The 26,752-nt window shown below is 35.3% G+C and overlaps 2 protein-coding genes across 4 annotated transcripts; both read left to right on the forward strand.

Annotated features, from left to right (window-relative positions):
* The first annotated feature begins 1,598 nt into the window (after window positions 1-1,598).
* LOC132117430 (brain mitochondrial carrier protein 1-like) lies at window positions 1,599-26,752 on the forward strand. Of its 2 annotated transcripts, XM_059526719.1 has the most exons (9): window positions 1,599-1,795; window positions 2,374-2,472; window positions 3,146-3,284; window positions 18,836-18,930; window positions 19,995-20,080; window positions 20,448-20,543; window positions 20,689-20,813; window positions 22,397-22,610; window positions 26,471-26,752. In XM_059526719.1, exons 2-9 carry the CDS (start codon window positions 2,409-2,411, stop codon window positions 26,510-26,512), a joined length of 861 nt encoding a protein of 286 aa, XP_059382702.1. In that variant the 5' UTR covers window positions 1,599-1,795; window positions 2,374-2,408; the 3' UTR covers window positions 26,513-26,752. The 2 variants fall into 2 exon arrangements, with proteins under 2 accessions (XP_059382702.1, XP_059382701.1); XM_059526718.1 differs by lacking the exon at window positions 1,599-1,795 and having other exon boundaries at window positions 2,254-2,472.
* On the forward strand, window positions 7,752-13,358 carry LOC132117429 (uncharacterized). Of its 2 annotated transcripts, none has more exons than XM_059526715.1 (8): window positions 7,752-8,591; window positions 8,683-8,906; window positions 9,116-9,672; window positions 9,761-10,071; window positions 10,326-10,504; window positions 10,731-10,903; window positions 10,997-11,211; window positions 12,101-13,358. In XM_059526715.1, the coding sequence occupies exons 1-8, from the start codon at window positions 8,444-8,446 to the stop codon at window positions 12,355-12,357; spliced, it is 2,064 nt and encodes a 687-aa protein (XP_059382698.1). In that variant the 5' UTR covers window positions 7,752-8,443; the 3' UTR covers window positions 12,358-13,358. The 2 variants fall into 2 exon arrangements, with proteins under 2 accessions (XP_059382698.1, XP_059382700.1); XM_059526717.1 differs by having other exon boundaries at window positions 10,413-10,504.

A 26,752-nucleotide genomic window follows, 5' to 3' on the forward strand; every position in this document is an offset into this window, starting at 1 on the left:
AAAGGCATTCATAGAAAAACCTTAATGGGAACAGAAACTATTAAAACATCTAATCTTAATAGTCAGTAAAGTAAAGTGACAGAACATAAAATAAGTTATTTTGAACATTTACATTTATTCATTTAGCTGCTACATTTATCCAAAGCAACTTACAAATGAGAATTACAAATGAGTTTTCAAGATCGTTTCAGCTGTTTGGACAAAAACAACAATTTGTAACAATTTGAGAGTGAGTAAATGACAACAATTTTTATTATCCCTATCCACCTTTTTTCCTCAACGTGGAAATAAGCCTATGGGTGAGACTTCCATTTCATTAGCCGCTATAGGGAAATAACGGGGAGAATAACAATGTGATGTAAATGTTTGCAGTACAAACCAGTGTGTTCTTAATTAAGATAACAGATTAAAACTATATGATAGGACACATCAATTGTCAATATCAAGCAGCAAAACTAACTGTTTTGTACAGCTAAAAATAGCTGGACGCAAATGAGACCGGAAGCTAGACCCATAGATTTTACAAATGGCGGCGACCATTTTTACATCAGGATATATAACAAAGTTCTTCATCTTTCAATTGAACATCTTTTTTGTGTTGCAGGAATCTGGTATCAGTTGTTCAGCAGCTGTACCAGCGTGTGATGAGGCTCCTACGCTCCACTCTGTAAAATCACATCTGCCTCAAACTAGAGGGAAGGTGAAACCACAACGGTCATCTACAGACTGCTTACCACCAGATCAGCATTACTGATATAAAACTGTGGTCATTTGAGAGTGAAAACTCATTAAAAGGTGCATCTTGTTTACAATGAGTTTGGGTGTTCAAATTTATGGTCCATAAAGATGCATTAAAAAAGTCATAAGAAAGATTTACAATGAAACTTTATGCAATCTTTTTGCAGGTTGAGGTGGTCATTGCAAATGATGCTGGTGTGTATTTGTAGGAGCACGGTCCTGTTAGAGATGGACAAATGTTGCTTGCATTACAACATGTGATATCAAAACTTAACTCATGATCTGAATAAACAGAGCAAAGTTGTACACGGATTAAACAGAGACAGAATCAATAAGTAATTATTTTGTTATATTAGTGTCTCTCTGTTCAACTAAATACTGTAGATACTAAACATATAATAAATATAAATATCCTTGAAAAAAGGAGAATAACTTAGGAATGACTAAGACATTATCTATGCAGTATTTACATAGGTATTGAGTTCAGTGACCGAAGAGTTCACAGTTTTAAATAAAACTTTTAACATTTACAAGGCCTACTGTAAGAATTTAAACTGTAGTTTTTCACAAAACATATTTTATTTTTTTAATTTTATGGGGAAGGAGCAGACTACTACTGAATTGTAAAAAATGTGTAAAGTTGAAAATGAAATAAAAATACTAAATATTGTTTGATTTCTGAATGTTGTTATTTTTCGTGAGCCAATACAAATTACTGCATACATGAAAACATAGCCTATTATAGTGAGTTTATAAGGAGTATTACATGAAGGACCACTCACATTTTCTTTTCTTGAGGGGCAGGGTGACATCATAGACAGTAAAAGAAAGGTGACATTGAAAAGGGGAGGGGGTGGGGGAGTCTAGTCTCTTTCAAACTGGGCGGGAACTTCCGGTCGCGTCAATTGAGTTCCTGCTAGTGACACATGATGGGGAACTGAATGCCGTATGTGAGCTCCTGGAGTTTGACTGCGAAAAGTACAATAATACTAAATATGGTCAAGACGATGGAGTCCAAAATAAAATAACAGAGGTGACTGAAGGACCAAGCCCTCAGGTATGTGAGCTCACGAGCGATATTGACTAGAATGTTGTGATTACTCAGTTTTGTACTTTATAATGGTGAGAAGAGTTCTGCTCTACCTGGCTAACTGTTGCAAGCCGTTAGATCTTCGATACGGAACCAAGAACAGCGATCTTTCATCCTAAGTCAACAACATAGACACGTCGTATTTATATTCGTGAGTTTGGTGGCTATACTCTAAAGTTAATATTTTTAATTTTAAACGGTAATGTTTACCTTAAAAGTAAAATCTTACACGGTTTGATCAAAATGGGCGAGCCGCTGCATTCTGTCATTCAATCTCCTTTGCGGCGGAAGTAGGCGGAGCATCAAATCATTTCGACTAATCGCCATCGCCGATAAAATTATTGACAGCGTGTACAACCAATAGGATTTCGTCAAATTTCCTATGGCGCTTGCAATGAATCCTTAATGCGGTTCGTCTTATTCCGGTCCACATTTTTCTATGCGTCTGACAGGACTGGCTGGAACACAGACGGGTAGCGCTATGTTGTACAATGTGAGATTAAAACAGCTGATTTGCTCCTATTTTGGCTTTCTGCTGTTTTTAGTGGGACTCCATCAAGCCGAAGGAGCCGCAACAGAAATGGCAAACCTGAACTGGAAGCCGTTTGTCTATGGGGGGATGGCCTCAATTGTCGCAGAATTCGGTGAGTCTGTGCACCTGCTGTTTTTACATCATCATCATCATCATCATCATTATCTTCTGTTACAGAGCTCTTTGGTCATTAATTGTTGCATAGAGCATGTCTCAACACATGTTAAGCTCTCAAATGGAGTGCCATAATACATGTTAGTATTTTAGAGAGAATATTAATATTTTTGTTTATATATTTATTTTTATTTTTTTTGCTTACATGTCCAATAAGTGATATATTGAAACGTGTTTCTACTTTGACACACGTAAAAGTAAATATAATAATTATTTGTTAAATCATTGTTACAACTATTTATTATTACTACTAGTTGCTGTATTGATATATACTATCGTATACATTTTACAGCACTTGTACAGTATTTTCTTTAGAAGCACAATTACTCTTTTTTTTTTTTTGCCACAATAATGGACTGTGAAATAAGCCTTGATTGTTAATGCAAGAAGACTCTTGTTAAAAACAACATTGCAGAGCATGAAAAACAACATTCCCCACGACACAGTGTATAATTAAACTGAACGAGTCTGGGGTGGGACATTAGAAGAAAGATAAGCGTGACAATATACATTCACAGATGAAGCTGATAATAGATAAATTACTAGTATGCATAATATAAAGCATTTATAGATTTGATTATTAAATCACCATTGATAATTAAATCTTGCAGGTACGTTTCCCATTGATCTCACAAAAACACGGCTCCAGGTTCAAGGGCAGTCGCACTGTATGGAGGTCCGATATCGGGGCATGTTCCACGCTTTGTTCAGGATTGGTCGAGAAGAAGGCATCAGGGCATGGTACTCTGGGTGAGTGCAGATTATTTGAGTATTCTGAGTGACACCAAATGCTTCAGTTGTGGTGGAGCATTTTTGTTTTACTTCAGCATCAGTGTTGTGGTGTTTTATTGTATACTTTCTGAAGATTTTAGTTGTGTGCCCTTTTAAAGGCATATTTACAAACCATGCATTGGTTTAATGGGGTTAAATACAGCTGATAGCTGATAGCTTAAATATAGATGATATTTAATTCACATGGTCTGCACGGGTCTGTAGAGGAGCTGAGTCAAGTGAAACTGGCCCACTGCTTCAGCATGAGCAGACTGATGTCATTCGAGTTTTGCTTATTCGTGTTGTCAATGTCTCACTGAGCATTTTGTTTTTCAAACCATCATCTCACATATTAATGTGCTTTTCTTTCTTTTAAAGTATATATATTTACATATATATATATATATATATATATATATATATATATATATATATACATATATATATATATATATATGTATATATATATATATATATATATATATGTATATATATGTATGTATGTATATATATATATATATATATATATATATGTATATATATGTATGTATGTATATATATATATATATATATATATATATATGTATATATGTATATATATGTATGTATGTATATATATATATATGTATATATGTATATATATATATATATATATATATGTATGTGTGTATATTTATATATATATATGTATGTGTGTATATTTATATATATATATATATATATATATATATATATATATATATATATATATATATATATATATATATATATATATATATATATACAGTACAGACCAAAAGTTTGCAAACATTACTATTTTTAATGTTTTTGAAAGAAGTTTCAAAAAAATTATTTTTTAAAGTATATTCAAATAGAAAACTATCATTTAAGGTTGTAATAATATTTAACAATATTACTGTTTTTTTCTGTATTTTTGATCAAATAAATACAGGCTTGATGAGCAGAAGAAACTTCTTTCAAAAACATTAAAAATAGTAATGTTTCCAAACTTTTGGTCTGTACTGTATATATACTTTATGTGTGTGTACTTGTGTATATAATAAATATACACCGTACACACATTATGTAAACAAAACTTTTATTTTGGACAGCACTACTTTCTTTCACTTGTCTTGCAATGAATCTGTCATCTGGTTCATGCACTATTCAGTGGGCTTTCAAATCTCACAGGATGATGTTTTTGTGAATGGGGCTCATCAGTCTCAACTGTTCCCAAAAACTAGAGTTGTTCCGATTCTGATACTAGTATCGGAAATATCTCCGATACCACAACAAATTCTGGCATCGGCATCGGCGAGTACATGAACCCATATACCGATCCGATACCATTTTCAAGACCTAGTTATGAACGCTAGCTTTGCCTAACCGCTGCACGGTTCTTCTTCGCTGCTCAGAATGCATTGCAAACACAGGACGATGTGCTGTAATGCCACAAGCAACCCCTGTTTAGAGCAGCGAAGAAGAAATGAAAACGCGTTAGCAGCACTGATCTATATATGACTGGATCGCTCATCGCGTTCTAAACTGCCAACAGACAGTGAAGCCGCTTCTATATTATAGATCAGTGGTTAGCAGTATGTCCGCTGTTTAGCAGTATTTCAGACTGGACCAACCAGACAGTAAAACGGCGACTAGGGATGCCACAAGTACTGGCACTTCACTACCAAGACGGTGCTGAAAATTTTAAAATGTGATGATACCAGCGTCTCTGTAGAACCGGTAGTAAGTTTGAGTATATTCGTTACCCGCAGCTGCGTTCAGTCGCTTCCGTGTTAGTCTAAGCGCAGGGCTCCAGACTGTAGCCGAATATATATACTAGTGTCTGTGAATATTAAACTGCAAAATACTATTTAAATATTACTCCTGCAAAGTCTACATCTCTGTGGGAGACTATGGAAAGCCAAATGGGTCAGAATACGCGTGCTTTTCAACGCCGTATTCATTTTAAAACGCCGTTTTCATAACGCCGCCAGGCGTTAAATAAGCGCCGTTACGTGATAAGTTAACGCCAGACGCCACCAGGCGTTAAAATAACGCCACACGCCGACCGACGTTAAGTTAACGCGACACGCCACTTAAGATGCAAATTTATTCGCTCATCTACATGGACACACCTCTCATGGCTACGAGGACTCTACGGCAAGTCAGAGCATCCAGTTTGCAAGAGCGCGAAGATGGCAAGAAGAGCCCTTACAATTGTACATATAGGGGATAAATGCCCCTGAATAAGCTTTTGTCTCATGAAGTCTCATGAAGTGAAAATGTGGAAATGATTTTATTCAACAGTTAAATTAATAAGGAAGTAATATTATTATTTTATTATTATATTATATTTTGAGTAGGATATCATTTCAATTTAATAAATAGTTGGCCATAGTTTTACAAAAATAGAAATTCTGTTTATTTACATTTACTCAACCCAATGTTGTTTCAAACCTTATGTCTTTATTGCGTTTGAGGAACATAGGAAGATATTTTGAAGAATGCTGATAACCAAACTGTTTTAGTCTGTAAATATATGTTGATTCAGATGCAACTTCTGAAACAAAGCATAGCATGTGTAAACCTAAATTAAATATACATTTTTAAAGCTACATTTTGATTCTGTTTTCTCATTCTTTGCTTTTCTCATTTAACACAATTTGGCTATATGATAAAATATCTTTTGAGGGTACTTTTTCTTCCTTTTTAAAACATAATAACATATGATAAACTGAAATCATACTCAAAAGTAGATACCTGAATTTTTACAATAAAGCACTTACACACACACACACACGTCTGGTCAGCTATCCTTGTGGGGACTCTCCATAGGTGTAATGGTTTTTATACTGTACAGACCGTATTTTCTATCGCCCTACACCAACCCTACCCCTAAACCTAACCCTCACAGGAAACTTTCTGCATTTTTAGGTCAATTTAGGTCCCCTCCGTGACACGAGTCCCCATGAGTCTGTGTGTATTCAGGTTTAAGTCCCCACCAGAATAGAAAAACAAATACACACACACACACACACACACATATATATATATATATATACATATATACATATAATGAATATTGTTATTACATGACACAAATGAGTGTAAATTTGGAAATTATTACAACAGTTAAATAATAAATTTCTTGTAATATATTCCAAAATATATTTATAATCTGTGTTGGAATATATATATATATATATATATATATATATATATATATATATATATATATATATATATATATATAATGACCTTTTGGATGTATTTCATTATAAATCTCTTTGTAATCTATAATAACATTACATTTATTTCATATTTCTATATGTCCTTCTTGAATATTAAGCAATTTTGGCCACATTATAAATACTTTGTGAAATTGCACATGCTAAAATATAAGCATTATTAATGTGTTTAATAAAAACATAAACATTAATTAGTGAAAAGAAAGAATTATTTAATAAACAATTAGAATGATTAGTACTTGTCTCTCATTGGACTGATTAGCCTATCTCTCAAAACCTTTCTTAATTAGTTGTACAGTATTGCATGATTTGTAGATTATATTTAATACACTTTGCGTAAACGTTTGCAATTAGTTTTTAAAAGGTAACATTAAGGTCTTAAGGCGTCTATGCTTACATTCCTTTATATATATATATATATATATATATATATATATATATATATATATATTCAAAGAGTTTTCTTTATTTTCATGACTATGTAAACTGTAGAGTCAGACTGAAGGCATCAAGGGCTATTTGAGCAAGAAGGAGAGTGATGGGGTGCTGCTCCAGATGACCTGTCCTCCACAGTCACCGGACCTGAACCCAATCGAGATGGTTTAGGGGTGAGCTGGACCGCAGACAGAAGGCAAAAGCACCAACAAGTGCTAAGCATCTCTCTGGGAACTCCTTCAAGACTGTGGAAGACCATTTCAGGTGACTACCTCTTGAAGCTCATCAAGAGAATGCCAAGAGTGTGCAAAGCAGTAATCAAAGCAAAAGGGGGCTACTTTGAAGAACCTAGAACATGACATATTTTCAGTTGTTTCACACTTTTTTGTTATGTATATAATTCTATATATAATTCCACATGTGTTAATTCATAGTTTTGATGCCTTCAGTGTGAATCTACAATTTTCATAGTCATGAAAATAAAGAAAACTCTTTGAATGAGAAGGTGTGTCCAAACCTTTGGTCTGTACTATATATATATATATATATATATATATATATATATATATATATATATATATATATATATATATATATATATATATATATATATATATATATATATATACATTATAGGGCGATATTTGACTCCTTAAAGATTAGTTTTTTAACCTTTATAATCCCCTTTTTCAAACTTTATTAAATGTATTCCATATTTTAAAGCCAAAACATTTAGATTTTAACTTAGCATCAACATTTCATCTTTGCCATGCACTTAACTTTTTTTGTTGCATTAAGGAATATTTACAGACTTCATGCATAATAACGATGTTATGAGATTAATGTTTAAAATATGAAGTTTTGAATATAGAAATATTAAACAATTTAAATGACTCAATTTATAAAATGAAACTGAAACCGCCAGTAGGTGGCAGCATGTCACTGAATCATTTATTAAATCGATTCGTTCAAACGTCTGATTCATTTATGATTTTAAGACAGCACCGGATGTAGTGTCTGGCGCGTTTTTTAGATTGTTAGGTCATTATTAATCTCTTTATCAGAGAACAACAAAGATGTCTGGTGTACCTAATAATTTTAGAAGACGTCTCAGTGGGATTAGGGATCGCATAAATGCCCAACTTGACAGTTTACTTGAAGCATCACCAGCAGAGCTTGGAGAACAAAGTCTTGTGGACAGGTAGGGAATGTCTGTCTGCCTATCTATCTATCTATCTATCTATCTATCTATCTATCTATCTATCTATCTATCTATCTGTAAAATCTTTAAATAAAATCTATTTATTAGCCCTATAAATTAATTGGATGATTTAATTCGACAACTTAAATCATGACATTATAATAACAAACAATAAGTATCAAACTTACTTTATCTCAGATCATTAATTAGGTTATAGCAAATATGTTTAAATTTCGTAGTAGAGTTATGTTTAAATGTTCTCTGAAAGGTTTGAGATGTTCCGCAACGAACAGCCGTTGCATGGTCCTGCTCGTCCCAGAAGGACGCGGAGGAGAAATGTGACATGTACATTTAAAGTAACTCTTCTCCGCACTGGTATTGATCGGTTATCTTCTTTGAGAGGTAAGTCCTTTGCTTATAATGCTATTCATGAAATTGTCATGTTGATTGTAAACAAATTAAACTAACAGCATTTCACATTGTTGACCAATAGATGCCATTGCCAGTCAGAGACTTGTTGTACAGAGAGAGCAGAGTGAGACACAGTTTGCAGAAATTCTCAGAAGCACGTTTCCACAGCTTCAAGGGAGAGAGTTTGAATTATGCAGGGTTGATGCACAGAGGCAGGTTTCACGTTTGAGTCTGGAGTCAAAAACCCCAGCAGCCATAATTGCTAGTGGGCAGCTAGGAAGATCGGCACTTTATGTACAAGAGAAGGTAATCTAATCTAATATTCAAAAGGCCTCTTTGTGTCTGCAGTATTATGTAGAAACTGTGTTCCTATTGTTTGATCTATTTCATATCAGTCTTCGTTTTTTGGACAGCCTAATATTTTATTGCTTCCTTTATATTATGTATAAACAAAAGTGCTACAAATAGTGCAATAGTACATTCAAATGAAAGATCACAGTTGTTCAATTTTACAGAGTACTTATGCACTTGCACAAGTGAACTCCTCTCCAGCTCCAGCCGTGGCCTCCTTCTCATCTCCAGCCGTGGCCTCCTTCTCAGCTCCAGCCGTGGCCTCCTTCTCAGCTCCAGCTCCAGCCGTGGCCTCCTCTCCAGCTCCAGCTCCAGCCGTGGCCTCCTTCTCAGCTCCAGCTCCAGCCGTGGCCTCCTCTCCAGCTCCAGCTCCAGCCGTGGCCTCCTTCTCAGCTCCAGCTCCAGCCGTGGCCTCCTCTCCAGCTCCAGCTCCAGCCGTGGCCTCCTCTCCAGCTCCAGCTCCAGCCGTGGCCTCCTCTCCAGCTCCAGCTCCAGCCGTGGCCTCCTCTCCAGCTCCAGCTCCAGCCGTGGCCTCCTCTCCAGCTCCAGCTCCAGCCGTGGCCTCCTTCTCATCTCCAGCCGTGGCCTCCTTCTCAGCTCCAGCCGTGGCCTCCTCTGCTGCTCCAGCTCCAGCCGTGGCCTCCTCTCCAGAAGTTTCAGTGGCATTTTCTTTACTCAGTCCAGACACAGATATTTATATCTCAGATGAAGATGAGTATGAGTAAGTCAATTGATGTTGTTAGACATGTATTTATACTGTAGTTGGATCAAAAGACGGAGTAACATTCTCTTTTATTTATTTTTTTCAGTGTTGACCTGAAATCATTGTTAAATACAATGTCAAACAAAGTGGATTTTACAGCTGCACCCATTTCCAACCAAATCAATGTAACACGATGCAACATCCTAGACAGTGGCATCAGAGCCTTCCGACGCCAACGTTTTAACCCTGAGGCAAAACTAGATGTTGTGTTCAGAGATGCTGATGGGATTGGTGAGGGAGCCGCTGATGAGGGTGGACCAACGAGAGAATTTTTAACTTTGCTGATGAGGGAAATCCACTCATGCGAAATATTTGATGGAGAGGACTGGAAAAAAACACTTGCCTGCAATTCCAAAGGTAACCTCCTGCCTAATTTGTGTGTGTGTGTGTTTACATTAAGCATTTTGGAAAAATAGTTTGCCTCCTTTATAATTTTCTGTAATTCTGCACACTTTCACATTGAATGTCATTAGGTCTTTATAAAAATCATCTTTAATTATTAAAATTAAAACATAGTCCCCTATGAAAAAAGTGATTAATTTTTTAAGAAGCACCACACATTTTCTAAGCATTGTTTATAGACATAATAATGCTTTTCCCATGTGTTACAGCACTGTACAATGGAATGTACAAAATAGTTGGACGGATGATAGCTGTGTGCCTGATACATGGTGGTGTGGAGCCAAATTTTTTTTCAGAAAGACTGTTCTGTCAGGTGTGCAACCTTCAGCCCCCAGTACCAGACCTTCAAGAGATTGCTGACTATGACTTCAGAGCAAAGATGACCAAGGTTAGTTTATATATTGCACATTTTCATTTATGCCAGCTGTTGCTTTGTTAGTAACTGTAATTTGGCGATAGTGGTAATATCTTAGAATGTTTAAATTGTTAACCTTAACCTTAAAAAGCTCTTACTTAAGGGTTTGTGTGTGCATTAAATATTTAAATGTTTTATATAAGTATTTTGTTTCTTGTATTTAATGGCTAATTTTGTGTTAAATTCATTGTCAATTTAGATCCAGTTGGCACAGAATGTAAATGAAGCACAGTGTGCTATAATGGAGGCGTCTGACCAATTAAGTATGCTGGGGTCTCTATGGCACATCCAGACGCTAGAAGACAGAGACAACTTAGTGGAATCAGCTACCAAGTTTTTCATCGAGAACAGGTTGAGGGATTCCTTGGAACAGTGAGTATAAGAATGTACAGATATTTTCACCTGACAAATTACCAGTACTATTTTGTCATTGTTTCACATTTGGTACATGTTTTGCTTATCTAGATTTAAAGAGGGCCTGGAGTGTCTTGGGCTTTTACATTTGATGCAAAAGCATCCTCAGCTCTTTAAAGAAGTATTTATGTATGAGGAGAAGCCACTTTTGGCCGAAGACATATCTGCTTTGTTTAAAGCAGAACTTTCTCCAGTTGGCAGCAACAGGAGAGTAGTGGAGAGTAGAACAATCTGTTTCTGGAGGGACTGGCTCATAGAAGTGGAAGGTATGAGATCAAACTGAAGCTATGTTGGATCTCTCTCTCTCTCTCTCTCTCTCTCTGTCTGTCTGTCTATCTATCTATCTATCTATCTATCTATCTATCTATCTATCTGTCTGTCTGTCTGTCTGTCTGTCTGTCTGTCTGTCTATCTATCTATCTATCATATTTTTTTAAGATAAATTAAATAAAAATGTATATATGTTTGATGAAATCCCATAGCTCATGTGTGCTTTTAACATATTATCCCTGTATTAAAATGTATTTAGTTGCCACTTGAACAAATCTTTCATACACTTTTAAATATATACTGAACCATAGCACACCTTTAACTAATACACTTATAAAACACTTGTATATTTGGTTTACTTTATCTGACTACACTTAAAATCAATTTATATTAAGTGTACTTATGTGGTACAGTTGGGAAAATGTACTTATATTTATTAAAAGTTTAATTTAGGATTACTATATAAAAATCTACTAAGATTGAACTAATTTTTAATGTAATGAAATCAAACTTTAGAAGTACACAAATAAAAGTCCTCTGTATATTTTTGTGATAGGATACTTTATTTCAATGCACTAAAAATGAATTTGAGTATTAGTGCTACTTAATATACTTTTTCAAGTGCAAGTAGAAATACACCTTTAATTAGTGTCTATATAAAATATAATCTTATTTAGCACAAAAAAATGAATTTACTACAAAAGTACTTGCTTGTTTTTAAGTATTTTTAGTACATTCAACTATACTTTATTGTTATCTGGGATGAGGATACTTATATGGGTTTGGAAGAACATGAAGTACAATAAACTGTGACAACTACTTTACTGGTATTCTGTATCTGCAAAATGGTCATTAACTTTTTTTTTTCCTGTTCATTTTTACTAGAAGGAACTGCATATCCCCTCACCTTAGACAAGATTCTTGGATTTGTGTCAGGATCTACTGCTATTCCGAGGCTAGGGTTCCCAGTGGAACCCAAATTGGAGTTCTTACACCCTCAAGAGAATGAGGCCCCTAAAATTTTTCCAGAGGCAAATACCTGCAGCATTGTCTTGAGGCTACCAATCCATCCCAGCTATGAACTCTTCAGAGAAAACATGGAAAGTGGTATTTTGCAATCCCCCACTTTTGGAGTGATGTAGAAAAATTGTGTTGGCTGTTACTGATGTAATAGTTTTAAATATTTTCATGTTTTAAAGTTTTATTATGAAACATGAAGAGCTAAATTGGCACACCACTGCTCTAAGAGTAGAAAAATATTTATATTCTCACCAAAAGTGACATTTCAAGCCTACAAGCTCTTCATCAGACAATGATCACATACATCAAACTAGAGTGACATGATCACCCACATGACCCCCCGCCCCCCAAACCGAATGGCAATCAGATAAAGGCAATAAACATAAAAGTGAAAACAACCATTAACTACAAATGCTGAACCTCAACATATTAAAAAAAAAAAAATACTTGCAAAATATACATAAAAGAACAATACTTTATCTCTCACAAAAATCATTAAATAAAATGCCTGATGTTAAGAAAACAATCAACATCAAGATAGAATCAAATGTAAATTTGATTCTATAATTTATGTATACTTTACAGCTATTTTTTTTATATAGGCTTAGGTTCAGAATTTGTAGTTAGTGGTTGTATTCACTTTTAGGTTTGTTTATTGCCTTTATGTGAGGTGATTTCCTGATTGCCCTTTTTTGGATCATGTGGGTGATCATGTCATTCAGGTTTGTGCTATATATAAAACCTGAACTATGTATGTGTTCATTGTCTAATGAAGAGCTTGTAGGCTCGGAATGTCACCTTTGATGAGAACATAATACTTTTGGAGCTGTGGTGTGCCAAATTTCTTCTTAGTTTTAGGTATTTACGTGGTTGAGCACTCACATTAAGCCCTTCAGCCTGTTGGATGTGTGCACTTCGATTATCTAAAGTTATACAATGGACATTTCATCATACAGTTCTACTACAGCTTTTTGATGTTTGTAGGGGTTGCTAAGTTTTGTCCCTTTCTCCAGTTCTGCTCTGTCTTGGGATATCTGATAAGAATCCACATCTGAAAGTATTCAGATTATACTACAAATTAATGAAATTTACATCACAATTACAATAAAAAGTTGTTTATTAATGTGATTTAGTGTTTTTTTTTTTTTTTTTTTATCTCAGGGATATGACTAGCCCTTACATAAACTATAAATGAGTCAGGAAAGTAGAGGGGAGATACCGATCAGAATATGACACATGCCATGTAAAACACTTCAAACAAGTAACAGTGACACTGTTAAATGTCAATTTACATTCTTAGGTTTTCCACAAAAGAAAGGACATCTTTAAGTACATTTACTCCAAGATTTTCCCGGGGACCTTCAAGTGGATCAATTTGTTCTGTGAGTTGTTTCATCTCATCATCAGTCACAGTGAACTGGTTTGGAGGTACGGTAACTCGTTCAAGCCAATGCACATGAGATACCGCTCCAGATACAGAATGACTGTCACCACCAACAAGCTCTGCTGAATTAGTCTCTCCTCCAGTGGAGTCTGAGGGTCTTGCAAATATCTCCTGCATTGCAGTACTTGGCAGACTCTGTTGTGCCAGGCAATCCCGGACAAAGATTTGTAGAGGTGACTGGTGTCTCTCGGTTCGTAAACCATGATTGTTCCACTGGTGTTTAAAATTTGTCAAGTCTTTGTTAATTCTTGGGATGTAGACATATTGCAGAGCCCACATGTGCATTTCATTATCTACATCCACAATGCCCTCACTCTCAAGAAAGTGGAAAAGGTCATAGTACACATTTGACACCCCACGCCACAGATCGACCCAAAGTCTTTCAATCCTCTGATTGTGTGTACTTCTTCCTCTAAGAGCACTCCCTCGTTCAGTGCCTCTGAACAGGTTCATGAACAAGCACACTGCATTGTTCTCTCCCCCATGGTCAGTCCTTACTCTGGAAGGGACTCCATATTTGGAAATGGCATCCAAGAAGCAGTTCATGACAGTGCTGCTGCGATTGTTGTTAGATGCTTGGAGAAAGGTGACAAGCCGACTGTAGCCATCAATGGCACCATGAATTACTATCCTCCATCTAAATTAACACAAATACATAATTACTTAGTTGAGCATAAAACCTGCATTAGACAACAACAAAATATCCAATGAAGGGTGTGCTTTAGATGTTCTACAAGAGCACTGTTACATCCATTTCAACAACCCTTTTTATGCAGCCATACTGATTTCTGTTAATCAACTGCTTAATTCTGAAATTTAGACTTTTAAAAACAAATTTTAAATTTAGTGACTTAATGGCATTTTGTTAAAGCAACAGAAGAATAAAGTGGTTAAGGCATAATGCAATGTTTAAGATTGCATTTAAAAAGAAAATTACCTTATTAGTTTGTGATTTCCATCAAGATGCCATAAAGAATTAGGTCCTGCGACACGGTAGGACCTTCTACGTAGTCTCTGAGACATTGCTCTGAGAGCTGCAGCCCTTGGGTTGACACGATGCATACTGCTCCGCACTCTGCACCTCTGAACCCGAATTCCCTCTGTCCTCAGTTGTGCTCGAACTGCCTCTGGTCCAAGTTGGTCATTTCCAGCCACTATATCCCTAATTTTTTCATCTAAATCTGCATCAGATATATCTGAGTATGAGGAAGACTGCAACAGATTGAAGCACCTGGAAATATATATCCAAGCATTTTAACATTTAATAGGAGCGCTAAAATAAATCAAAAGTTGCACTCAGCATTTTTCCCAACTCATTATGATCTAATGAGATGAGTACTCCAGTCAGCCTAAACATATGACATTTTAATCTAGGTGGAGCAAATTCCCAAATATGTTTCTATTGTTATAAAATGCTTTGGATAAAAGTGTCCACTAACTGACTAAATGTAAATATAAATAAAATTCACTTTATTAATCGGGTTACACAGTGTAATTACACATTTAAGTACTAAATAATAATAATAATAATCTAGATGCACTTACTATAGGGTTGTGGTTAGGAATAGGATTAGGGTTTAGTTTATGGTCAGTATCATGTAATTATGCACACTACATGTAACATATGTAACTGGGATAAAATAAAATGTTTCCATCATTTTATTAGTTTTGCATGACAAATACACCTGTGAACAGGGTATAATGTGTGTAGTCAATGGATATTAGTTATTATATTATATAACTTACCTTAAACGTCGCTTGACTGTGGATATGGAGGTGTGTAGAATTTGTGCAATCTGTTTTACAGTGAAGCCACAAGACAACAAAAATGACAGCTGATCCTGTGTAATGACATAAGATGGTGCACCTCTGGATCCACTACGAATCAGTGGAGGTCGATATACAGTGCTGTCTGTAGAATAATTATAATATATTGCTTTTATAAACAATTATAAACAGACTTCTTAATTTTTCCAATAGTTTGTATGTCTGTGTGATATGTTATGCTTAGCAAAATTATTCAAAATATATTACTGTAGATGTCAAGTTACTGGCCATCAAAATCAGACAATCTAACTGAAGTTTACTGTGAGTAATTAAGATTGTTTGATTGCATTTACCATCCTGTGCTCTTGGTTCAGAAGTTTGAATCTCCTGAATAAAATCTGATACTTCATGGATGATCTCATCTGCTGCCTGAGTATGTAGAAGAGTCCCCTTTGCCCATTCCAGGCTCCTCAGCATGGTTTGAAGTCTAAAAAGTAAATGTTTTTTTTTTATTATTATTATTTTTATATTAAATAAATTAATAACAATACATAATTTTTTGCTTTGTTTTAAATAGTATATCATGCTATGTTTTTTTAAAAAGAAAGAAAAATAACCTCAAAACTTATTTTAAAGTCTAAAAAATGTTGTTCTAACATGTTGCTTTAGAAAGAAATATTCAATTTACATTTAGGCTACACTGTCAATTTTTTATTTATTTATTTATTTATTTATTGAAGCTGCATCTGAATCATTATTTACATACATTTAATGACTAAAACAGCTTGGTTACCAGCATTCTTCAAAATATATGTTCCCCAAAAGAAATATAGACATTTAGGTTTGAAACAACATTGGGGTGGGTAGATGTTAATAAAAAGAATTTCAATTTTTGAGAAACTATATAGCCAATATATTTTAAACATAAACTAAAAAAGATACTCACTGCTAGTAGGTGTCAGTAAATGTTTAAAAATCATTCAGTCCATTCGTTCAAACGACTGATCATTTTCAAAGTTGGAATTATTTGTGATTCCTGTAATAACTATATGAGACAGTTCATTCTGGCATTTCCAGCAATGCACATTTTGTGTGTCTACCTAATCAAACACACCTGATTTAACTCATTAGCTCATTAAAAGAAACTCAGGGGACTGAAAAGGCAGTGTCAGATAAGGAAGACATACAAAATGTGCAGTGTTGGGGGATGCCCAGGTCCAGGGTGGAGAAACACTGTAATGCATCTTGTTTGCTTCCAAACAACTGCATAAAATGTATTAAGATGACTTAACATAGTTCTGGGGCATAAAAGTTAGTAAATTGTGTTAAAAAAAATATTGTGCCATTATTGTGCCATTAAAATTAGCAAGTTAAATCAACAGCTCATGTAATCGTGTCTATCAAAACGTGACCGTTACAACTCTAACTAAATTATTTTGGAGAACATAAACACAATCTTTACCTGTTTAATGATGACTGAAAAACAGCAGGCCCGGGATTATCAGACAGTAAAAGGCGAGTGCAGTCATTAACAGTGTGTTTACACTGCAAAACAAACGCTCTTCTTGCCATCTTCGCGCTCTTGCAAACTGGATGCTCTGACTTGCCGTAGAGTCCTCGTAGCCATGAGAGGTGTGTCCATGTAGATGAGCGAATAAATTTGCATCTTAAGTGGCGTGTCGCGTTAACTTAACGTCGGTAGGCGTGTGGCGTTATTTTAACGCCTGGTGGCGTCTGGCGTCAACTTATCACGTAACGGCGCTTATTTAACGCCTGGCGGCGTTATGAAAACGGCGTTTTAAAATGAATACGGCGTTGAAAAGCACGCGTATTCTGACCCATTTGGCTTTCCATAGGAGACGGGCGCAGATGCACGGGAGCTCGCTGTTTTGTGGCCTCTGCCGTGTGTCACTATATGAGGACATGAACGCATAAACCGTCACTTCATGAGAATTTAACGTTTCATTTGAAAAAACTGTCATATCATAAACACAGACACTCAAAGATCTTCATGGCGAGTAAATTGACAATATATCAAGCTACTGTTGTAGCCTACAGTAGATTTAGCTACGTCTCTATGTAGTAATAATACGTCTCTATTAATAATAATAATTATGCCTAGACGGTTGCTTGTTTTTTTACTTGTTTTGTTGTGAAGAGATTATCTGATTAATATAGAATTTTTTATATTCCTAGACTTATTTGTTGCAGTTTTTTATACACTAATATTGTAAAACTAAAATACTAAAATACCTTTTTTAGTTTGCGGTGTTAGATTTTTGGCTTCATTTGAAGTTCTTTTTCGCTTAAGAAATTAAATAATATTACTGTCAAATTCATGTCAGATAATAAAAATACTGTAATAAATACAGTAGTTAATCATGTATTTGTTCATGTTTTATCAAGGGATAAGTCTGGAGCACACCATAAAATAATTCTAGAAATTTACACAGGGCTAGTAGTATATACAGCTGTATATACAGATACACACCCAGGTATCGGATCAGTACTCGGTATCGGCCGATACCCTGAGCCCAGGTATCGGAATCGGTATCGGGAAGAGAAAAAGGGTATCGGAACATCTCTACCAAAAACCCACTGATTTAATGACTGGTTCAGAGCTAAGTCTCCAGGGTGACTTCCAGATTCAGGATTGTTTGGTCTTCAGGGTTACTTGATTAATACAGGCAGGTGTGCTGGAGCAGAATTGGAACTCAAGTTTGCAGGATGGTAGCTCTCCATGAGCATAGTTGGAGATCGCTGGTGTACTTCATCCACCACTGATCACAACACTTTGGCATTGCATGGGTGGATCATGGATGCCATCATTTTTCTGAAAAACTGAAATCTAGTTCTAAATGTAAGAAATATATTTTCCTTCTTTTTAAGTGCTGTGACTGTGTTAGTGTCATTAAGTTATTGAATATAAAGAATTTTTGTCTAAATCTTAATTATGAAGTGGGACGATGCTATAGTTGTCTAGCAAATATATTTCCTTTCAAAAAAAAAAAAAATCCTGCAAATGAACCTCTTTGCACAAAACTTTGCATATGCTTAGCATGATTTTGTCTTTGTCTTCTCAGCATTGCTTTGTGAATGGGAAAAACAAAACAAAACCATTTGACAAATGTTTGATGTGCAATCTTCATTGTTTTGTAACACTAACAATGACAATATTGATGCTGTTCTCTATTAGGATTATTCTGAAAAACAGCAGTGGCCAATCATTCAAGCTCTATGTTAATCCTGACATTATGTGCTTGTTAGTCATTGCAAGGTCTTGTGATGTATTTTTGACTTTAATTTAAACACTAATCTATTTAGATTTCCATTAACCCCAGTATGGAAATAAAACGTTGACCTTGAAGTCGTGTGCTTTTTATTCACAGAATTTCACCTGCACTCCTCCGACAAGCTTCCTACGGGACGATCAAGATCGGTACATACAACACACTGAAGAAACTGTTTGTTAGTCGTCCAGAAGGTGGGTTTAAGGGATGAATCCTTCAAACTAAACCCGTTTTGTAGGGGTAGCAGTCCTGAAATTTGACCAAGTTATTTGGATTTTGCTAACAATGGCATCCAGACGTGACTTTTCAATAGTGTATAAATCGTCTAAACTGTTTTAAAGAATTATTAATTGATAACCTACTTTATGACTGTATATGAATTAGCTACCTAACACTGAGATTGAAAAAGTAACACATCATATTTAATATGCACATTTCTAAGGCATCTAAATTAACACGATCAAGACTTTGCTGGAAAAACCTGCTCTATACAAAAGATTTACATAACAGGTTTTTAAGGATTTTTCTTTTTTTTGAGACTTAAATTTGGCATTGATCCACCATTATGCCACAAACATCCGCTCTACCAATACTGAAGTACAGAACAAGGTGTAACCACCATCACTAATGTGCGGTCCAAACAAAAGGTGCTGAAGCGGCAGACAGACACGTCTCTAGCATTACCTTATCTGGTGCTGGCGCCAGCCGATTTCCATCTGACATGGTACAAAATCTTCTCTTCTTTGCAAACAGTATCTGTATTACTTGAATAGAAGAATGGCCACAGCTAGGCTGACAGTAGCTTTTTATTGAACTGAATCAACAGGCCGTATTTAGGCTCTTCTGGCCAATTTCTGTTGCTTTCGCTCTGCATGCTTTTCCAAGGATGTTGGCACTTTGTGTCAAATGCTTCTTTTGATATAGGCGTTTTTTCTCCTGTCATCATCATCACACTGAACTCTAATCTCATTCATTCATCTCTCTTTTGTGTGCCTTGCTCAATAAAGGCTGGGTGCCACATCTTAAAATAGTGGAACGAGACCTTACTTAAAGAGCTTTTACAAAAATAGGGCTTTTGAGTGATTTTTAAAATAGCTATTTTAAAAATAGTCTATATTTTCCCTGCTGAACTCTTTTTTTAATATTACGGTTCTTTTTTTTGTTTGTTCTGTGTTTTTTTTATGACATGTATTGAAAGACAATCTGAAATAATGGCTGCTCTTATCTTACCTTATCTTTTTTTCTTTTTTTTTTCCAGATGAGACTATGGTGATTAATGTGTTTTGTGGTGTTGTGTCTGGAGTTTTGTCATCCTCTTTGGCAAATCCAACTGATGTGCTTAAGGTAAGTAAAATCAAATCAACATCTCCTTTAAAACCAATCAATACAAATGTTGGCATAAATAATCCCAAATAATATTACTGTGCATAGTATTTATAAAGAAATGTTTTTTTTTTCCTCTGTTTTGAGATTGTTCATGTTTTTAGGTTATTTACATTATATATCCATTAGGTTTTAGCAGTTGCGTAATTATCTAGAAAGCAGGGTGACTCATGGCTAAGATAATTCTTACATAAAATAAAATAGTTATTTTGATTATGAATTAAAATTTAACAAACAAGTAAATTCTGTAGTGAGAGTCAAAAATTGATAGATAGAAAAATAGATTTTTTTTAATCTTATGTCCTGTTATTTCCCTCTGCTTTTTCAGATTCGGATGCAGGCTCAAGGTAGTCTGTTACAGGGAAGCATGATGTCTAATTTCATCAACATTTATCAGACAGAAGGCACGCGAGGCCTGTGGAGGGTAAGTGCTTTCTCATCTTTCACATTGGGAGTGAGATTTTAAAATGTGTGGCCATCGGTTGTTTGAATTAGTAGCATTCCAGCTTTTTAAATGTAACACATTTATAGGTTTTGCTTTAAAACTGTGATGTTTTCATTGTTTTCAGGGTGTAATTCCTACTGCACAGAGGGCGGCCATCGTGGTGGGTGTAGAGCTGCCAGTTTATGACATCACCAAGAAGCATTTGATTGGATCAGGCCTCATGGGAGACACAGTGTTAACTCATTTCATGTGAGTATTTCTACCAGTACTTGCTGTGTCAATTCAAAATGTACAAACCCGATTCCAAAAAAGTTGGGACACTGTACAAATTGTGAATAAAAACTGAATGCAATGATGTGGAAGTTTCAAATTTCAATATTTTATTCAGAATACAACATGGATGACAATATCAAATGTTCAAACTGAGAAAATTTATCATTTTAAGGGAAAAATAAGTTGATTTAAAATTTCATGGCATCAACACATCTCAAAAAAGTTGGGACAAGGCCATGTTTACCACTGTGGGGCATCCCCTCTTCTTTTTTTATAACAGTCTGCAAACGTCTGGGGACTGAGGAGACAAGTTGCTCAAGTTTAGGAATAGGAATGTTGCCCCATTCTTGTCTAATACATGCTTCTAGTTGCTCAACTGTCTTAGTTCTTCTTTGTCGCATCTTCCTCTTTATGATGCGCCAAATGTTTTCTATGGGTGAAAGATCTGGACTGCAGGCTGGCCATTTCAGTACACGGATCCTTTTTACGCAGCCATGATGTTGTAATTGATGCAGTATGTGGTCTGGCATTGTCATGTTGGAAAATGCAAGGTCTTCCCTGAAAGAGACGACGTCTGGATGTTGTTCTAGAACTTGGATATACCTTTCAGCATTGATGGTGCCTTTCCAGATGTGTAAGCTGCCCATGCCACACACACTCATGCAACCCCATACCATCAGAGATGCAGGCTTCTGAGCTGAGCGCTGATAACAACTTGGGTTGTCCTTGTCCTCTTTAGTCCGGATGACATGGCGTCCCAGTTTTCTAAGAAGAACTTCAAATTTTGATTGGTCTGACCACAGAACAGTTTTCCACTTCGCCACAGTCCATTTTAAATGAGCCTTGGCCCAGAGAAAACGCCTGCCCTTCTGGATCATGTTTAGATCTGGCTTCTTTTTTTTACCTATAGAGTTTTAGCCAGCAACGGTGAATGGCACGGTGGATTGTGTTCAACAACAATGTTTTCTGAAAGTATTCCTGAGCCCATGTTGTGATTTCCATTACAGTAGTATTCCTGTATGTGATGCAGTGCTGTCTAAGGGCCCGAAGATCACAGGCATCCAGTATGGTTTTCCGGCCGTGATCCTTACTCACAGAGATTGTTCCAGATTCTCTGAATCTTTGGATGATATTATGCACTGTAGATGATGATAACTTCAATCTCTTTGCAACTTTTTTCTGAGAAACTCGTTTCTGATATTGCTCCACTATTTTTCGAATAAACAAATTGGTCCTCCAGCTGTTCCTTATATGTACATTTAACTTTGCCGGCCTCTTATTGCTACCTGTCCAATGTGTAGCTCTCATGAAATCCAAAAGTAGTCAATATTTGACATGACATTTCAAAATGTCTCACTTTCAACATTTGATATGTTATCTATATTCTATTGTGAATAAAATAAAAGTTTATGAAATTTGTAAATTATTTCATTCCTTTTTTACTCACAATTTATATAGTGTCCCGACTTTTTTGGAATCGGGTTTGTAATTTATTTGAGATGCACAAACTTTGACTTTAATGAAGAACGTGATCCATAGTGTTTCTTCTGTTTATTTAGCTCTAGCTTCACGTGTGGTCTGGCTGGTGCTTTGGCCTCCAACCCAGTGGATGTGGTGAGGACACGCATGATGAATCAACGTGTGCTCGCAGGTAACCCGCTGTACAAGGGCACCCTGGACGGACTCATGCAGACCTGGAAAAACGAAGGATTTTTTGCTCTCTATAAAGGCTTCTGGCCCAACTGGCTGCGTCTGGGGCCCTGGAACATAATTGTATCCTTTAGCAATAAAATATACAGAGCGTCTATTTACACTAAGTGCAAATAGCACTCTGTGTTGGCAAAGGTTATTTACACTAGCTCTACACTAGATATACCCACAAACGTGTGATAGGGACGGCAGACAGTCGTCAACTCCAGTGGTGTAGATGGTAAAGCGCGTACCATAGTGTTTTTGGCAGTTGACACAGGTTTTAATCCGCCTTTTACAAAAAAAAATAATAATAATGTTTCTCTCTTTTCAAATCTCATATCACAGAGGAAAGGCATTTTGTTTTCAATAAAATGAAGGAAATAATCAAAAAGTTGAAAATAACATATTGGGAGGGCATCTTTGTCCCAAAAAGGTGGCATCCATTTAATAATTTGAATGAAAATTATAATTTACACTAAATATCTTATCACTGAATAATTTTATTATTTAACTATAATACTGAGGTGTGGATAATTGCCACTATTTGCAATAAGTAGTATAAACAGCAGAAAATCCTGCTATTTTAACATCTATCGCTATTTGCACTTAGTGTAAATAGCATTTATCGCTATTTGTAATTAGTGTAAATAGCTTCTATCTACACATAAAATCTATTGTTTTGACCAGGCACGTGCACACACAGACATGAAAGGGGGCTTGAGCACCTGCCCTTTTTATTCCTGGAGAGAAAGTGCCCTTTTTCTGGGATGCTTTTTTTTTATTTTTGAAAAATAATATATATTTCTGTTTGCACACAGCTTCCCTGTCAAACAAATATATTTATTGAAATATAGTATATAAATATCAGATCAGGAGTTCTGAAGTGCTCCCTCTCCCTCTCCCCCGATTGTTAAACCCGATTGTATGGCTTCCGCTAAAGAAAATAGTACGCTCCGTCTCTACGGTTAGAATCCTGTGAGTCCATAGCAACGCTCTGTTTTTCATGGCAACGGTCTGTTATACTCCGCACAGTGGTCTGTTGGTTATAACAGACCGCATTCTACATTGGAATTCAACCAAGCCATGTAATAAAATAAGTTATATAATAAAATAAGCATATATCACCACCAGGTGATATGCTTTAGTTATTTTGTTTATCCTATTTACCTGCATTTCCCTGTCAATTAGATGCAAATGTGCGCATTTTAACTAGTTGACGCCTAATTTGCATAGCCTACAGAACGTCCCCAGTTATTGACTTACATCAAGAGTCTTTCCCCCTGAAATTTAGAAATCTAAATTGGTGAATTTAGAAGAAATCTACAGATGCAAACAGATGGAGGATACACTCTAAAAAATTTAGTAAATCTGAGTAACTGCATCTGGTACATTAATAAATAAAACTGAGTAGAAATAAGTTAACATTAAACTTTAAAAATAACAATATTTATAAATTAACTATTTAAGTAATTTAACTTTTTTTATTTCCTCGAAACCTTTATAAAATAGTATTCCATACCACCACAAATACATACATGACATTGGCTTTTATTGAATTTTTACTCAATTATTTTGGTAAGTTTAATTTTAAAGTGTTATGTATTCTGATAACACCAAAATAATTAAAACGATGTTTAATAATAATTAAAACGTTCCCAGAGAGTTTAAAAGCTGCAGTTATTACTCCAATATTCAAGGGGGGAGACCATTCTGAATTTAATAACTATAGACCAGTTAGTATCCTTCCAATAATATCAAAGGTAATTGAAAAAGTTGTGACTAACCAGTTAACCATCTGAATTTGGGTCACGATTTCTTGAACGAAATGCAGTTTGGGTTTAGACCAAAACATTCAACAGAGACAGCTATCTGCTACTTTATGGAACAGTTAAAAGGCATGTTAGATAAAGGAAAGGTGGTAGCAGCCATCTTTATAGATTTAAAAAAGGCATTTGACACAGTCAATCATAATGTGCTGTTATCTAAATTATCAACTCATAATGTCTCAGCAAATGATTGAATGGATGGCTTCATATTTGCGTAATAGACAACATTATACAAGAATTAAAGGGACATCCTCCTCATCCTTAGATTGTCCTACTGGTGTTCCACAAGGCTCAGTTTTAGGCCCTCTTTTATTCAGTATTTATATAAATGATCTACCATCTATTTGTCCAGAAGTTAAAATTCAAATGTATGCAGACGACACGGTTATTTATGTTCATGCTAAATCTAAACAGCATGCTGCATCTCTACTCACAGGAGCTATGGAGAAAATCGCAGATTGGATGGCATATTCCTGTTTGACATTAAATTATTCCAAGACGGTTAGTATGTATTTCTCCATTAGAGGAAGTAGTTGCACTCCTCCTGTGATTTGTATTAAAGGACAAAAGGTACAGGATGTTCAGCAAGTTAAATATCTGGGTGTGTTTATTGATAGTGGTTTAACCTTCAAGAAACATATTGTTTTCTAAAATTTCTAAAACGGTAAAATTTAATTTGGCTCATTTCAGATTTATAAGAAATCAAATGAGTATAGATGCAGCAAAACTGTTCATGCATGCCATGATACTGTCACATTTTTCATATTGTAGCACAACCTGGTCTCAAACAAGTCTTACATTATTGCAACCACTTAAGAGTCTGTACAAACAAACATTGAAAGTCATGGATAAAAAACCTAATTACCATCATTATTGTAATATAGTTAAAAAGCATAAACTGTTGACTTTTGAAAACTTTGTTTATGTCAAATGTTGGTTTAGTATATAAGATCATTCATGACTTAGCACCACAATCTCTTAAACAGTTTGTAACAATAAACAGACCAGGCTCAAGGTTTACAAGAGCTTCCTTTAGAGGGGATTGAGGTGTTAAGCTTCGGTCCACGACATTTGGACAAAACTGCTTTTCAGTGAAGGCAGCTGGGATGTGGAATTCCCTACCACTGACTGTCAGAGAATGTAGTACATTCATAGATTTTAAAGGTGGTGTAAAAATATGGTTGAAGGATAATCAGGTTTGTAGTCATTGAGACACAATAAATAAATAAATAAAAATAAAAATAAATGTAGTGCCTTGTGCAAAAATAAACAAATTATTAGTAAAACACACCCCTCTGTTTGATGCAGTTATTTAGGTTATTCTAAATATGAAGAGTTCAGATGAAAAATCCTCTAAGTGCCATCTGAAATTTCCTTCAATAATGATCATTTTTATCAAGCTTGTATGTTTATGTTCACTTATTTCACATTACTGGCAATGAAAATTACCTATTAATTGTCATTTAAGTTAAATTACTGAACTTAAATACGAGCTTGAAAAAAAAAAGCTCATAAGAAAATTTCAGATGGCACTTAGAGGCTTTTGCATCTGAACTCTTCATATATACTTGAAACTAGTAGCATAGAAAATGTTTTCAAAACATGCACATTGTGGAATGGTTTCCTTTGCTGCATTTGCTGCAAATGAATCTGATCATGACTCAATCAATCTGTTCTATTCGCTAAAGGATTGGCCAGACGGATTCAAATGGTTATCTTTTGGAACCATGTTTGTTTTAAAATATTCATTAAACGAATTAGCTAATAAGAGTCAGTCTTCTACGAATCAGACTGGTCGAGCTGTATGATTTTGTTTTAAAAGTTCAAAGAAGTCATTTGATTAGGAATCAGAACATAACAGCCTAATAGTTTGTTTTTGTGTGCAGCCGCAACATATTCATTACAAGTAGTGAACTCTGGGAAATATTTAATTTATGTGCACCACTGCTCAAAAGCAGTGCATGAAACACTGAACTTCGCTACAGGCAAAACATAATTCATATTGTGACATAAGCATAATATTTTTGTGTGGGGTTACTTCTGAATCTTTTGGATGAATGAGTTGACTGTATACAGAGTCTATGATTTTCTTGTGATCCTTGACTTAACTTTCAGTTCTTCATCACCTTTGAGCAGCTAAAGAAGCTTCCATTGTAGAGTTTGTGACTTGACTGAATTGTGTGTGTGTGTGTGTGTGTGTGTGTCTAGGGCTTCTGTCCTTCAGCATTTTCCATCCCTTCACCATCGCACACCTATAAGTATTTTTATTTAAGATTTATTTTGTCCTCATTTGCTTTGTACATACTTGACCTTTTTAAACACACTTGTTGTTGCACCAAAATCTTTATTTTTCACTTCTGGCAGCTATCTTGTCTGACAGCGCCATGGGTAAAGGGC

The sequence above is a fragment of the Carassius carassius genome, chromosome 36 (genome assembly GCF_963082965.1).
Source record: "Carassius carassius chromosome 36, fCarCar2.1, whole genome shotgun sequence".
Classification (NCBI taxonomy): Eukaryota; Metazoa; Chordata; class Actinopteri; order Cypriniformes; family Cyprinidae; genus Carassius; species Carassius carassius.

Coding starts and splice junctions, on each gene's coding strand:
- LOC132117430 (XM_059526718.1), top strand. CDS start 2,268: ATGCGTCTGACAGGACTGGCTGGAACACAGACGGGTAGCGCTATGTTG. Junction 20,081..20,447: donor ATCCAACTGATGTGCTTAAG/GTAAGTAAAATC, acceptor CTGCTTTTTCAG/ATTCGGATGCAGGCTCAAGG. Junction 20,814..22,396: donor ACAGTGTTAACTCATTTCAT/GTGAGTATTTCT, acceptor CTGTTTATTTAG/CTCTAGCTTCACGTGTGGTC.
- LOC132117429 (XM_059526715.1), top strand. CDS start 8,444: ATGTTCTCTGAAAGGTTTGAGATGTTCCGCAACGAACAGCCGTTGCAT. Junction 9,673..9,760: donor TCAGATGAAGATGAGTATGA/GTAAGTCAATTG, acceptor TATTTTTTTCAG/TGTTGACCTGAAATCATTGT. Junction 10,505..10,730: donor TCAGAGCAAAGATGACCAAG/GTTAGTTTATAT, acceptor TTGTCAATTTAG/ATCCAGTTGGCACAGAATGT.